Raw genomic sequence first — 13,636 nt, forward strand, 5'->3', positions numbered from 1 at the left:
GTGGATATAAAAACAAGTTGTTGGCCATGTTGTTGTGTCTCTCCCATTGTCCATGGCCCCCCTACTCCATGACCCCCCCACTCGTTGGATTTCGGACTTGTGATTGGCGGAGACGGGGTGGCTTTGTCGTCATAGCCCCAGTGCCCATTCATCAGTGGACTTGGGCGTTGTACTCCGCATCTCATTTGCGGCAGGGCCAATTTCTCCATTTACAAACTCCGCTCGAGAAAAATTGAAAGAATTCGCGTTTCTTTTGCGTCTTTTGCCACATTTTCGCAAGTCCTCACACGTCCCTTTGCGGTCACTTCGGTTTCGGGCTTGTTCCTCGGCTTCGTTTGCAGAAGGAGGTGTCGGCGCTCGACTTGAATTTTTTGGGAGGAAGCTTGCGGTCTTTGTTCATTCATTTGATCGGTTGGGTTCCTTTGTTGCGCCAAAAAGCATGGGAGCACAAATCTCCAAAACCGCTGGAAAGGAGGAAGCTGCGGTGGAAAAGCCCGCAGAAGGTGCAGCTGTTGCAGCGAAGACAAACGGACAGGTAAAATGCATTTCAATGATTCAAGTCTTAATTGCTGGAGCGGCATTTCGTCTCATTTTAGCAATGTGTTGCGTCAATGGCGTGCTCCATGTTCCCTGTAGCGCATCCCCACGCTCACCGGCATTCAGGGAAAGTGGCCACATGTATCCATTTTCACCGGCGAGTGCATTGTTACAGTTTCATGCATTTTGCAGCACATTGTTTCTCAAATTGCGGGTTTTTTTTTTAAAGGGTTTACATTTAGACATTTATATTTTTAATTCATCCTTTTGAATATGAAGGAAATCAGGCTGCATATGTAATCTGATGAATGTTTAATTTATCAATTCTTTTTTTTTTTGGTGACATTTTTGATTTATTATAAGCCTTACTCAGTTACTCTGGGGCTGCAGCTTCCTAAACAGTGTGGTGGTTGTTGGTTTTTATTTTTTTAATTCATTTGGTTGAGGTGTGTGCAGTGGGGGTTTGGGGCCGCTCTCACTGGTGGCATGGCCATTTTAAAAACGCTACCACGCCTTTGTTGCCAGATTCCAGAAAGAGGCCACGCTTTTTGTGCGCACACAGGCCACAAAATCAATCAATTCTAAAAAGCACAGACAGTGGGACGAGAGGAGAATATACAAATTAAAAGAAAGCACATTGGTTGACTAAACGGGTCATTAAAAGAGGGGGAAAAAAATGCCCAAATTCCACTGTGGTATCCACCGGCTCTGCACTGAACGCCACCTGGCGGATCCCGGCGGTACTGCGGTCTAACCGACTAGCCTACTGCTGAAAGCCACAGATCTGTCGTCACTCTCCTAGTAACAGATGTTGCTGCAGTTTTTGTTCTATTTTCCTATTGGTTACTACTAGTGGTTGAATTTGATTAAATATCACAGCGTGGCAGATTTTGCAGGGGGGTAAATCTTGCATACACATGTTCATCTGTAGGCTGGTATTGGCCTCAGATGCCAGTTTAACCCTCCCCCCCCCTTTTTTTTTTTTTTTTTTTTTTTTTTTTTATATAAATAGCTGTTATGTGCATGTTCAAGTGACATTTTAAATTTTGTTTCCTTCCAGGAGAACGGCCATGCCAAGACCAACGGGGATGCCTCTCCAGCTGCGGAGGAGGCCAACAAAGCTGATGTTCAGGCCAACGGCAGCACTCCTACTGAGGAGGCACCGAAGGAAGAAGGTGAGAAAGTAGAGGGTGCTGAAGCCAACGGCGAGAAGGAGCCTGCCGCCACAAATGGAGAGGCTTCTGCCAAGCCAGAGGAAGGCACTCCATCCACCAGCGAGGACGGCAAGCAAAAGAAGAAGCGTTTCTCCTTCAAGAAACCCTCCTTCAAGCTCAGCGGCTTCTCTTTCAAGAAGACCAAGAAGGAGTCTGAAGAGGCAGCAGAGGAGGGAGCGGCAGCAGCAGCAGAACCAGCCGAAGGAGAGAAGGCATCAGAGGAAGCACCTGCTGAGGAGGCCAAACCAGCTGAGGCTGGTGAGGAAGGAGCCAAGGAGGCTGCAGCTGAGGAGCCAAAGGCTGAGGAGGAGGTGAAGGCAGAAGAACCAGCAGCAGCAGCAGCAGCAGCAGTGGCAGCACCAGAGGGGGGAGAGGAAAAACCAGCTGAAGCTTCACCTACTGAACCAGAGACGGCAGCCAGTCCAGAGGCCACGCCCGCTGCTGAGTAATCCTGCTGAATGAGACACCGAAATGAAGGAGGCGATGGAGCCCGTGTGAAGGAATGCGAGGACTTGTCTAAAACCAGGGATTTTTTTTTGTTCATTTTTTTGTTGGTGTTTGTTTACTATTCTGCAACCATCTCATCCATAATGACTGCAACGTCCTTGGCAGTGATGGACAGGAGGTGTACTGGAGAGTGTGCTGCTTCCTCACTGCTCATTGGTGCTTGCATTTGTGACGTGGGTGAGTGTGAAAGTGCGAATGTGAGTGTGAATGTTTTTCTACATGAAACCATGACTGTGTTGACACGTTGCTTAATTTGACATATTTTATCGAAGTATTTGGTGCTGGGCAATTGGATGTAGCAGCTAAAGCTGTGTCTGCAAGATTTGACACATTGTGATATTTAAAGGGAAAGTCCTAAACCAAGTCTTAAATGTTGTCTTTGCAGTGCACAGTTGTTTACAACTCTTAAACTCAACGCTCCTGTGGACACAACCATTCCTGAATGAACTAGATTTAGTTAACTGTCAAAACAATAGGTGCTCATCACTTTCCATTTAGATTCCACCATTTCAAAACTCTGTAGTAATGCACGTTGTATAGACTTTGATATTACTGGTTTTATGACTGAGATGTACCTAAATGACTGAAGTTTTTAACAGATTACCCATTGTAAATGAAGTTTTCTTGTTTTTCACCATTTGTAAGATTGAATAAAATTGGGAGATGTTTTAAGCAAATTTTGCATCAAGATGTGATGACTACAACAACACTTTATCTACACTATAAAAGCACATATGTCTTTCTGTACATAATGAGGCTACACCTTTTATTCAATGGAATTGGCTATTAACCGCTTTATAGGTGTTGCGTATATTTTCTGTGAGCACTGAAGAATAAATTCATAGCAAAACATAACATTTATCTTAACTGGGTATGGATGATATTTCCATACTGTTTTTTGATTGAGATCACTGGAGGAACAAATACACACTAATTCATTGTTTTAGAGCACCCTCGTGTGGTGCATTGTAGAAAAAACCTGAGGTGAAGTTTCCATCAGTCCATGTAGAAGAAGCATGATTTAAAATAAATCTGAATTAGAATTGATTTGGAATATATTATATAAATATTTATAATTTAGATGGTATAAAGTCCCATTTGAAGAAAATAAGGAGTTAGACCTTAGTGGATTTTCTGTGTACAATACTGCACACCCTCTGTAAATGAGATGAAACTTATTCAGATACATTTTCACAATAAAGAGTCAATATTATATATAATTGCTTCATATGTAATGACAGAATAGCATGAACTAAGCCTTTTGCGGTGCCAGTCAGAGTGTCCTAAAATATATGATTATCACAAGCATCTTTCTTTAAACCCATCTCATTTTCACATTTACACAAAATGAGACATGCCTGCTGCCCTGCAGTATTTTTAGGAAATGACTGACTCGGGGAACAGCCACGACATAATTATGTGATGAAATTTGGGCTAAGTTGTGTTTGATTCCATCACAGAGCTGCTGGTTTTGAGCCCTAAATGACAGTGTTTGAAACAAACATTTTTTACAGCGTGTAGAGTTTTAGTATCTACAGCAAACAACTGCAGCACTGCCCTAACTGATGCTTACCATCGACATGTCAGGAGTTCTTCCCCAAACCCCAGAAAAACACCAGAATCTTTTTAAGAGCAGAAGAGTTTGCTGCAAAATCCTCCAGGGTGTTTTTAGCCACCCACAGCTGTACCCATGCTCATTTCAGACCATCTATTTCCTTTGCACCCAGTTTAATCCTGTGTGTTGCAGCCTTTTGGCCACCGCAAGAAGGGTGTGTATTACACATAATATTTCTATTTCTGCTTACTGGTCTGCATGCCCATCTTGGTCAGTTGGTTGAGTGATTTGCAGCCCATTTTGGCCCTCAGTGTGCCTTGCATGCAGCCCCTAACCACTCTTTTATCCTCATCAAAGTGTCTTCAGGTTCTGTATCTTCTTTCTAGGCAAATAGATACACAACAGTATAGATGCATACAAATAAATACAGACACGTGAGCCTGCTAAAAACCCAAAATATATCAAAGTGAAAAATGTTCCCCTCAGTGCAACAGATAAATTTGGAGTGTGGCTTGTGGAGTCGACCAGAGGCAGCGCTACGTCTGTCTTCCTGTCGCTCCCACCTCATGCACCAACCGCAGGCCGTCTCCGAAAGGCAGTCCCCTCAGATGGCAATCCCCAGCGGTTTCCTTCAACCAGCTTCCTCTCTCTTATGTCCCTTGGGCCCCTTACCTAACCACTGTCTTGCTCTCTCTCCCAGGGAAGATCAAACAGCTGCTTCCCTGCCAGAGGACCATCCCTGTGCCTCATCCCACATTCTAACTATTTTCAGAACACCTATATTCAGACGGGCACGGTAGAGTAGCTTTTGTAAACTTTGGCTGCTAAGCAGGCAACCAGTGGCCATCATCTGGGGAGAAAATCAAACTTTATGATCCTCATCCATTTCAGCTTCTATACAAGGACCAGTGGTGTGAACTACTACTTCCACTCCTTGACATATCAGAGGGAAATATTGTACTTTTACCACTTTCACTTTTACGCCAATACCAGTTTTAAAGTAACTGGTAACTTTAAAGATTAAGTTTCTACATACAAGCAAAATAGATCAAATGATAAAATATGATGCTTTATTCCAACTTTTGTCAATGATATGAGACTGTTTAGCTTGGTTACATGCACCTGACACTACGTTTTAAGTATGGATTCAAGAGTGCAAACCTTTTTTACATTTGCTTGTTTTTCCAGATTATTATTTTATAAGCAGTATGCAAACCTTTAATATTTTATGACATATATAAGGAAGCTCTGTTTATAGGTATACAGTATTTCCATCATTATAACTTCTATGAATACATATATTTGATATTATTACAACTGTATCATAACCCATTTATTGTTTTTCCACTATCATACTTACTTATAGTTTAAAATACTGATATTTTGCAGAACTTGTAAGAAAAACAGGTAATTTCTTGGAGCCTTAGTGGAGTGTTGTGCAGAAAGACTAGTAGAAAGGTTTTAATCTTAGTTTATACCATATCGCAAACATAACTGGCTGTCAGATTGAAAAGTAAGCACACAAACTATAATTAAACTAGACTAATTTCTAGGCTCTTGTACTGGAAAGCAACCATCCCTGCTAATTTGTTCTTGACCTAGACACCAAATCCCCACCAGAAAAAACAAAAATTGCTTCTGAGGCAAAACATTTGTTTAGACATCTTTTATTTTTGTCATTATGCTTTACATGACATAATGCATGTTCAGGGATATAACAATGTTGCTGGTAGTTTGTGTTTGAATGACAGTATTCTGGTGACTCATTATAATGGTCAATTTGACCATTACCATTTCACAATATTCAAGTCACATACAAGGATAACAGTTACAACATGTTGCACAGAAGGTATTTGTGTACTTTAATAAGATTATTGGTCACCCAAACAAAAACAAGAAGGTACAAAAACAAACAAAAAAAATAGACAAACACTAAATTAAGAATCACCAGTTGAAGTCAGTATAAAAGAAACAGAGCGGAAAAGAAAAAGTCAGGACACAACACAGTTATAACACCTCAATTTCACATGCTGTCTCCATTACAAAAGCTCACTGGTAACTTTGTGGATTGCTTCCCCCATCCCTGATCACCTGTTTTCATAAATTAGTTTTCCTTCTTCTAAGCACCTATTTCTTGTAGTTTTCAAGTCGAGATGCTACTATTCCTCAAAGAAGGGTGAACTGCCTGTCTGTATGATTGAGGAAAAAATGCACAGGGAGTTTACTTTAGTTTGAGAAATAGATTGCAAATTTAGTTGGTTGGCTTTTGGGAACTATTGAATCAACGTATCACGTTGAAGCAATGAGGAACCCAGAGAAAGAGCAATGGACATTCTCAGCGGCAAAGACACCATTGGCCTCATCATCAGGGATTTGGACGTAGACTGTGTCCTGCTCATCGAGCAAGAGGACAGCGCTACCGGACATCTGGTCCAGGAAGCCCTTGTTGTACTCATCATAAGTGAACATAACAGGCTGGCCATTCTTGTACAGAGCCACCAGGGCATGAGCACCATTAACATGGATGCTGTAGGCAAAATAGTAAACTCCAGGAATCTGGCAAGTGAAAATGCCAGACTCAGGGTCATAGTGATTCTCAGCATTGTACACGATCTGGTCAAACTTAATGGGGCTGCCAGCAGCAGGGTAGGGGGTGGCCAGAGATGCAGTGAAAGCAGACATAGGGGACTTGACCATAACCTCACTCATTCCCATGCCCTTCTCAAACACAACCTCGCCAGGAGGACCAGGGGGACCAGGAGGGCCAGCTGGGCCAGATTCTCCATCAGAACCAGGCTCACCAGGCTGACCAGGAGGACCCTGAGGTCCAGGGATACCCTTAGCAGCCAAGCCAGCAGGGCCGGGAGCGCCAGGGAGACCTGGGTGTCCCTTAAGGCCAGGAGTACCAGCGGGACCTTGAGGCCCAGCGGGTCCTCTGGAGCCGGGGGCGCCATCAGAACCAGCGGCACCAGGCTCACCTGCACGGCCGGTATGACCTTTGGGTCCAGCAGGGCCTGGAATACCTGGGGAACCTGGGATACCTGGGGCACCTACATTGCCTTTGTCACCTGTGGGTCCAGTGGCTCCCCTGGGTCCAGGAGGGCCAGCTGCGCCTGGATAACCCTGTTTGCCTGCAAATCCCTGTGGTCCCTGATCTCCCTTATTTCCCTTAGGTCCCTGAGCTCCAGTTTCACCTGTGTCACCTTTAGGGCCAACAGCACCAGGTTCACCTTGGAAACCTCTTGCACCCTGAGGTCCAGCAGGACCAGTGGGGCCAGTTGCACCAGTAGCACCAGTATAACCTGTTGGACCTTGCTCACCCTTTGGACCTGTGGCACCTGTGGCACCTGTAGCTCCTCTCTCTCCCTTCTCTCCATTTGCACCTGGCTTTCCATATCCAGGAACTCCAGGGGCACCAGTGGCTCCAGCAGCTCCCTGATGGCCTTTAGGGCCAACTGGGCCAGGCAGACCTGGGGCACCATTCTCACCTGATTTACCTGGAACACCTACACCTGGGGCACCAGTATGTCCCTTAGGTCCCATTGGTCCCATGGGACCTGTGGCACCATCCCTACCTGGGCTACCTGACTTTCCTGGCTCACCAGGTGCACCTGATTTTCCTGGCTTTCCAACTCCAGCTGCACCTGGTTCTCCAGGTGGGCCCATGGGTCCTTCAGGTCCTGTCTCACCCTGAGGTCCCTGAGCTCCCACCCCTCTATCACCCTTAGCACCTGGCAGTCCAGGTATACCTGGATGTCCTTTCAGACCAGGCTCTCCTCTAGGTCCCATTGCTCCAGGAAGACCTGAAGGTCCAGGCTTGCCAGTAGCAGAAAGGCCAGCGGGTCCGGGGCTTCCAGGAGATCCAGGGGATCCCCTTGGTCCCTGAGGGCCAGGGGATCCGGTATCTCCCTTCTCACCAGGAGCTCCATCGCTACCAGGTTTGCCAGGTCCACCTGGGGATCCAGGTTTGCCAGCAATGGAGCGACCAGGAGGTCCAGGAGGTCCAGAAGGTCCTTCGGGTCCAGGCAGACCTTCGGCACTCTCACCTGGGGGGCCAGGAGGGCCAGCAGGTCCCTCAGGGCCGGGCTCACCTTGAGGACCAGGCTCACCTGCCACTGACACCACTGTGAAGAGTAAAACAAGGACCATCATCAGTACCACCAAAAACAAACAAATAAACAACAACAAAACCCTAAAAAACAGGTGATAATGGAAACAGGCAACAAGGAAGCACTCATCAACTGTGTGTTATGTGTTGAAACTATAAAAGTTTCTCTTGTAATGTATAGGTATGATGTAGGACTAAAATTAAAATAACTATTTAGAGTTTGAGCCTAATATATTAAGTACATTGTAATGGAAATGTAAATCTTTAATCTGAGCATCACATTCAATCAATGATATCTTATAATACAGAGTCTAGTATCTCTTGTGCCTCTAATTATATCCTATTCAAGTTACACAAAGTACAAGAACATGGATGAACTGGCCAGCTCTCAGGTCTGAGTGCTGGATGAGTTTTGGCAGTACCTTGTTGACTACTAACATGGTTATTCAACAATCAAATATGAGTGAATTGTAACTTGCAAGAAAAATGACCTAAATTAATGTTGCTGTCATGCATTGATCTTGTATGTTAAAAGAGTTAAAAATGATGGATGCATTATGATATTTGATTCCTGGAGGTGGGGCAAGTTTTACTCCCAGGAACCATTGTAGAGTAATTTTTAGTTTGACTACATCATGCTGGCACAATTTTATGAAATCCTTTTTAGAAAATCAAATCTTAAACTTGGAAATCTTTCAAAATAAAAGAAATTTGACTCAATTATTTTTTTTAAATATATTTTTAAAATATATATCAATTTTACTATTCAGGCATTAATTTAATTAATATGTAGAAAAGAAAAATATTTTATAATTTATTTTAAATAATATATTTAATTGCTATTTTATATAGGCTACTGTACAGAAAGTTATCTTGTGACTTTGTTTGTGAAACAGTAGGTCTAAATGAGAAGGAGTCTTGTTTTATTTGCTGCCTTAATGTGGTCACATATGTTTGAGTGTAAAAGGCTCACTTCTTGGCTGACTGCAGCCGAGTTTGAATAAAGCCAAACAGATGTTTCTACTTCTGTGTCACACAGGCACACCCAAACAAACCACACTGCTGGGTGACTGGACTGTAATTGTCAGTGTCAAACTAAAAATAATTCACTAACAGCTACTTTCTCAAATAGAAATAGTAAGTTGATTCACACAAAAGCAACATTTCATATTTTGTATTGCATTTTAGCCAACACTCTAGACCACACCATAATTAACATTTTTAAAGAGTAGTAAAATACATTTTTGTGGGACTGAATATACTGGAAATATTGATCTATTTTTGTTTTGTAGAGGGACTAGCGTGAGTGTCTGAAACCAAATGAACAACATTTGCAGCTAAAATGAGAAACTTATATGTCAAATCAAATACAGTGAAAGCAATAGTAGAAAATAAGATTTTGTAGCAGATAGTTAACAAAGGTAAATGAGAAGAGTTATGTTAATGTGATTGCATAAGTTGAATAAAAGAAGAAATAAAGACCTCAGTCAAAACTACAAAAAAGTGTTAATGCCCCCAAAACACTAACCAGAAAAATAAAACTGCAAAGCTCTGCACTGAGAAAAATGAGCATTCTTATTCAAATCCTAGATCTAAATGGACTGGATGTGATTGGAGAAGCATGCACTCTGTTGCAGCCAATCAAAGCACAAAGCAGCTCCAGCGCAAGGTGGAGTTCAGTTTTCAAAGTAAAGTGCAGCTGGCTGTGGCCACCATCTGTCTGACCGCTTATGCTGCTCCTATTTGCCACAACAAAGATGCTAATTTGCTAGCTGCAGACTCAAAGGTAAGGCAGGACTGTCATGAAATGTTGCTCATGTAAAGATTGTATTTACAGAGGAAAATCTGACTTTAGAGACAAACTTTTGTGAGGACAAAATAGACTAAAACAGGAGAAATGCTTGCATGTTCTATTGTGAAAAAGATTGTATAGAGAGCAGAAGGCTTTGTTTTCTTACCGTGGCTCTTCACAGAGTAGGGCTGATATTGAGGGGCGGCCTTCACCAACTTCTTCACCACATACCCTTTCCCATGGGCTGCAGCCAAGGCCACCATGAGGAGGAGGATGGTTGCTACTCGTAAGTCCATCTTACAAGGTCCAACCTGCAAGAGAAAACAAGGAGACAAGTCAGCATAACCACTCTCAAGGTACAAAGTGTCGACAAACTTTCTTTCTTTACAGAGCTTAAAAACTTTCTCTGCTAAGTGTACAAGCTGTATATCTTTACTGAGTTTTATTCAGCCAGAGCATCCTGGATCCTTCAGGTCTCTCTGAATATCACTAAGGAAGCTCCAAGCTAGCCAAAATCTTCCTCCCTTCTCAAGGCCTAGTTAAACCTAAATGTTGACTAAACTCCTCCAGAGATAGAGCTGTTTAGAGGTGAAGATAAAACATACGTACCGGCTTCCAAAGTGGGTAAAGTCAGTCTCTTCAGCACCAGTGATCTCCCGGTGCTGCTGTATATCCTTAGGTTAGGAGCACAACTGAGGATATGCTGCCTTCCAGTACAAAGATGTGGGTATTTATACCATATCTACCCCTCGCATCATTAAAAAAAAAAGCCCCCACCGTGCAAGTACCTCCCTCCCTAGAGCTAGGCTGTAATTAGCAGACAGATCTGCCCAAAGCGGGCATGTCACATCAGGGTGCCTCCATGTCTTGAGTATCCAGACACATGATTATCACTTATTTCAGTCTTCTTCTGAACTAGAAAATAATCATGTTCAAAGTAAAAAAAATAAATAAATGAGTACACAAGCAAAGAAGACAAACAAGTTCTGCGGGAGGAGTAAACTTAATCCAGTAACACCTTTACATTTTCAGCCTTTTACACTTATATTAACAGTTTTTCAGCAACTTTTATTTTTTTTTATGTTCAGGGTATGTTTATATTTATGAATGTTTATGAAAAACCCTGTTTAAATATGACAACATCTGAAAATAGTCAAAACACATCTATAAAAAAAACAACACCAGATCTGTAGTGGCACCTGTGTAGCTTCACAAAGCTTGCATTGAGGATGTACAGTACTAGACTCATCTGCAAATTTACATCTTGTCCAGTTGGCTGGCGGAGACTTGCCTTTACCTTTCCTGACTGTCTGGGCACCTCCACCCCTGCCATGATAAGGTAAACAAGGGAAATGGTGGGGAAAGGTTGTCTACAGTACCATAGATGAAAGGTACCGCAGATTTTTAGTTGCTTTAGATTGAAAGCAAATAATTATGTTGATTCCCAATGTAAGGCCATCATTTTATAGATGTGCACATTTATTTTTGCACATTCCCTGGGTATTACTTGGTCAGCTTCATTTTGGCTTATCAAGACAACGTGGCCTTGATTTCAGTCTCTATTTCAGGATAAACACTTTTTCTTAAGTTGCGTATTTTTGTAAGTGTTTTACCCTCAAAACAGCTAATAAAACTGTATAAGGGGGCACTGGAAAAGACATTTGGGCTTGTTTCTGTTCAGCCTTGTGAATGCAACCCAGTGTGCAACAGCCCCCATATGCAGTACTGATGTTTGTACACCAGAGGGCAGTTTTTACTATTTTACAGCACATCTCCATGAAGAGAGTCACTGCCACTGCTGCTGTGGAGAGGGGCCATGGCCCTGTGGTCAGTTGTTATTTTTGGTCCCCTCAGTGCATATACATCATCAGAGGTTTCAGGCCTATTCCTACAATTACAGCAACTTTCTGTCATGATGTTGTATTTCTTCAATCAGCTCCATCCCCCTGTATTATCCTCCCTCACCCTCACCCTCCACCTTGCCTTGCTTACTTTGAGATCCTCCAACTGTAATTTCTCAATTTCAGCCTGGCCACATAGGAAATGCATACACCCAAATAATCACATGTTCTCAAACACACAAGTGGCCATGAATGATGTGTAGGGTACTCTATGTCCCATCCCAGCATCTTCCTGAACATGGGACCTTTTTTGGTACTTCCTGTGTTCTTATAATGTATATACATACTGCTGACAACATGTGTATATTTGCAGAAAAGATGATGACGAGTTGCCCAATTGAGGGCTTCACCAACTTTCCATAAGAGGCATCTATACAACACGTGAGTGTGACAGGCGTCTTTCACCAGGGGTATAATTAAAGATTCTACAACATGGAGCTTGTTTGAACCCCTTTTTTCTGTAAAGTAGACCAAATTATCTGCAATTTGCCAAAGTGCTACCTTCCCTGGCTTATAGCACTTAATCATGTTTGACAAGCATTGTTTAAGTTTGCTCTTCTTGTCAAATAAAACACAACGTAATTTGTGATCTTTATTTCCAAATGTTTGAAATTCTGTTCATGACCAAAGCAGGAGTGATGGCTGAAGGTGCAGACTGACTACCTACGGCTGTGCGATGATGGTGAAATGTCACATTACATGCAAATGAGACACACTTTCATGCCAGTATCATAAATGCAAATCATGGTTTTCATTTTGATTGCACATGTTTGGTCTCGCTTTATCAGTTCAGCAAAATCATGTTCATCCTGACAATATCCAGCAGTTGGAGTTTCCTATTTTGATTGAATTACTGGTGACTGGCACACCATGAGTTCACTGTGCCATCAGTTTTGATATTTTATAGTCATAGTGTATTATTTTAAAATCTCTTTATGCTCGTGCCCCAAGGGAAGGCCCAGCAATGCCAGATTTAGTCAAATTTAGAAGAAATGACAGAGCAAGAGAGGGTGGAGTTAGGATTTTATATGTTTATAGGATCAGATGATTTCAGTTTATTTATGTTTTTTAAACATTCTGCAGCTAAACCACTGCAAAAGAGGTTTCGCCGTTTTTAGTCCGATGTTCTGAGAACAATGATTCATCTCTTTATGCATAAAACAGTAACAACAACCTGCATCTGCATGTGAGCCAGTGAAAAGGCAGACACATTCATGCTGAGCATTGGAACCAGAGTATACTTTGGCTTGAGGAAGACTTGAATTAACAGTGTAATTTGGATGTTGTTTATAACCTTGCAGCATATTTTCTGTTTTCTAAACACGCCATTTGCGAAGTACTCTGTGTCCTTGTGCTTATAGTGGCAGGATTGAACGCTGTGAAAGTGCACGGCAGATCTCTCTCTGCTCAGCTCATTACAGTACCGCAGCAGCTTGATGTGGTCGGCAGGCTTTATTGTAATAACCATTAGGAATTAGGTTAACAGCCTCCAAACTGAAGGCGGTGACGTCGCTTTGCTCTTATATTGTCGAGAGACCCTCACTGTAAAATACACACATGCTTTCAGTTTCGTGTCACTTAATACACTTGATATATGACATAAAACACTTTTACTGATAGAAATATAAAATGGCTAATTATGAACGTGACACACCCAAACTCACTGAGAGCGCATGAAAGCTGCACAGTCTCTTCTTTCAGGATCACAATGAGTTCATTTAATTTTATGTGTTTTTTTATGATGGATCCTGTCAGAAAGTAATTAGGTACATTTACTCAAGTACTGTACTTTCTGACAGCTTTAGTTACTAGTTACTTTGCAGATTCAGATTAATAATTTGAAATATAATCAATAATAAATAATTGATGCTGATACTTTTGCACTTTTACTTGAATACAATTTTGAACTTGAAGTACATTAAGTATTTCTACACTGTGGTGTTTTTTAAAAGATCAGAGTACTTCTTCCACCACTGTACCAGTGGAGAATAACTATATTTATTTATATATATTTTTTTTATT

At 42.1% G+C, this 13,636-nt stretch overlaps 2 protein-coding genes across 2 annotated transcripts; one reads left to right on the forward strand and one right to left on the reverse strand.

Annotated features, from left to right (window-relative positions):
- The first annotated feature begins 150 nt into the window (after window positions 1–150).
- marcksb (myristoylated alanine-rich protein kinase C substrate b) lies at window positions 151–2,931 on the forward strand. Its single transcript, XM_035674775.1, has 2 exons — window positions 151–535; window positions 1,598–2,931. Exons 1-2 carry the CDS (start codon window positions 440–442, stop codon window positions 2,198–2,200), a joined length of 699 nt encoding a protein of 232 aa, XP_035530668.1. The 5' UTR covers window positions 151–439; the 3' UTR covers window positions 2,201–2,931.
- A 2,533-nt stretch (window positions 2,932–5,464) lies between these two features.
- col10a1a (collagen, type X, alpha 1a) lies at window positions 5,465–10,428 on the reverse strand. The gene is made up of 3 exons (XM_035674602.1): window positions 10,323–10,428; window positions 9,880–10,024; window positions 5,465–7,937 (listed from the first exon to the last, which is right to left on the reverse strand). The coding sequence occupies exons 2-3, from the start codon at window positions 10,007–10,009 to the stop codon at window positions 6,103–6,105; spliced, it is 1,965 nt and encodes a 654-aa protein (XP_035530495.1). The 5' UTR covers window positions 10,010–10,024; window positions 10,323–10,428; the 3' UTR covers window positions 5,465–6,102.
- Window positions 10,429–13,636: the final 3,208 nt, after the last annotated feature.

The sequence above is a fragment of the Morone saxatilis genome, unplaced genomic scaffold, assembly GCF_004916995.1.
Source record: "Morone saxatilis isolate NCDOM2014 unplaced genomic scaffold, NCSU_SB_2.0 Contig3, whole genome shotgun sequence".
In the NCBI taxonomy this organism is placed as follows: domain Eukaryota; kingdom Metazoa; phylum Chordata; class Actinopteri; family Moronidae; genus Morone; species Morone saxatilis.

Bases quoted from the DNA above. Each gene is read 5' to 3' on its own strand.
- col10a1a (XM_035674602.1), bottom strand. From the start codon at position 10,009: ATGGACTTACGAGTAGCAACCATCCTCCTCCTCATGGTGGCCTTGGCT. The intron at 7,938-9,879 runs GTAAGAAAACAA...TACTCTTCACAG, and splicing joins CTACTCTGTGAAGAGCCACG to TGGTGTCAGTGGCAGGTGAG.
- marcksb (XM_035674775.1), top strand. From the start codon at position 440: ATGGGAGCACAAATCTCCAAAACCGCTGGAAAGGAGGAAGCTGCGGTG. The intron at 536-1,597 runs GTAAAATGCATT...GTTTCCTTCCAG, and splicing joins CAGCGAAGACAAACGGACAG to GAGAACGGCCATGCCAAGAC.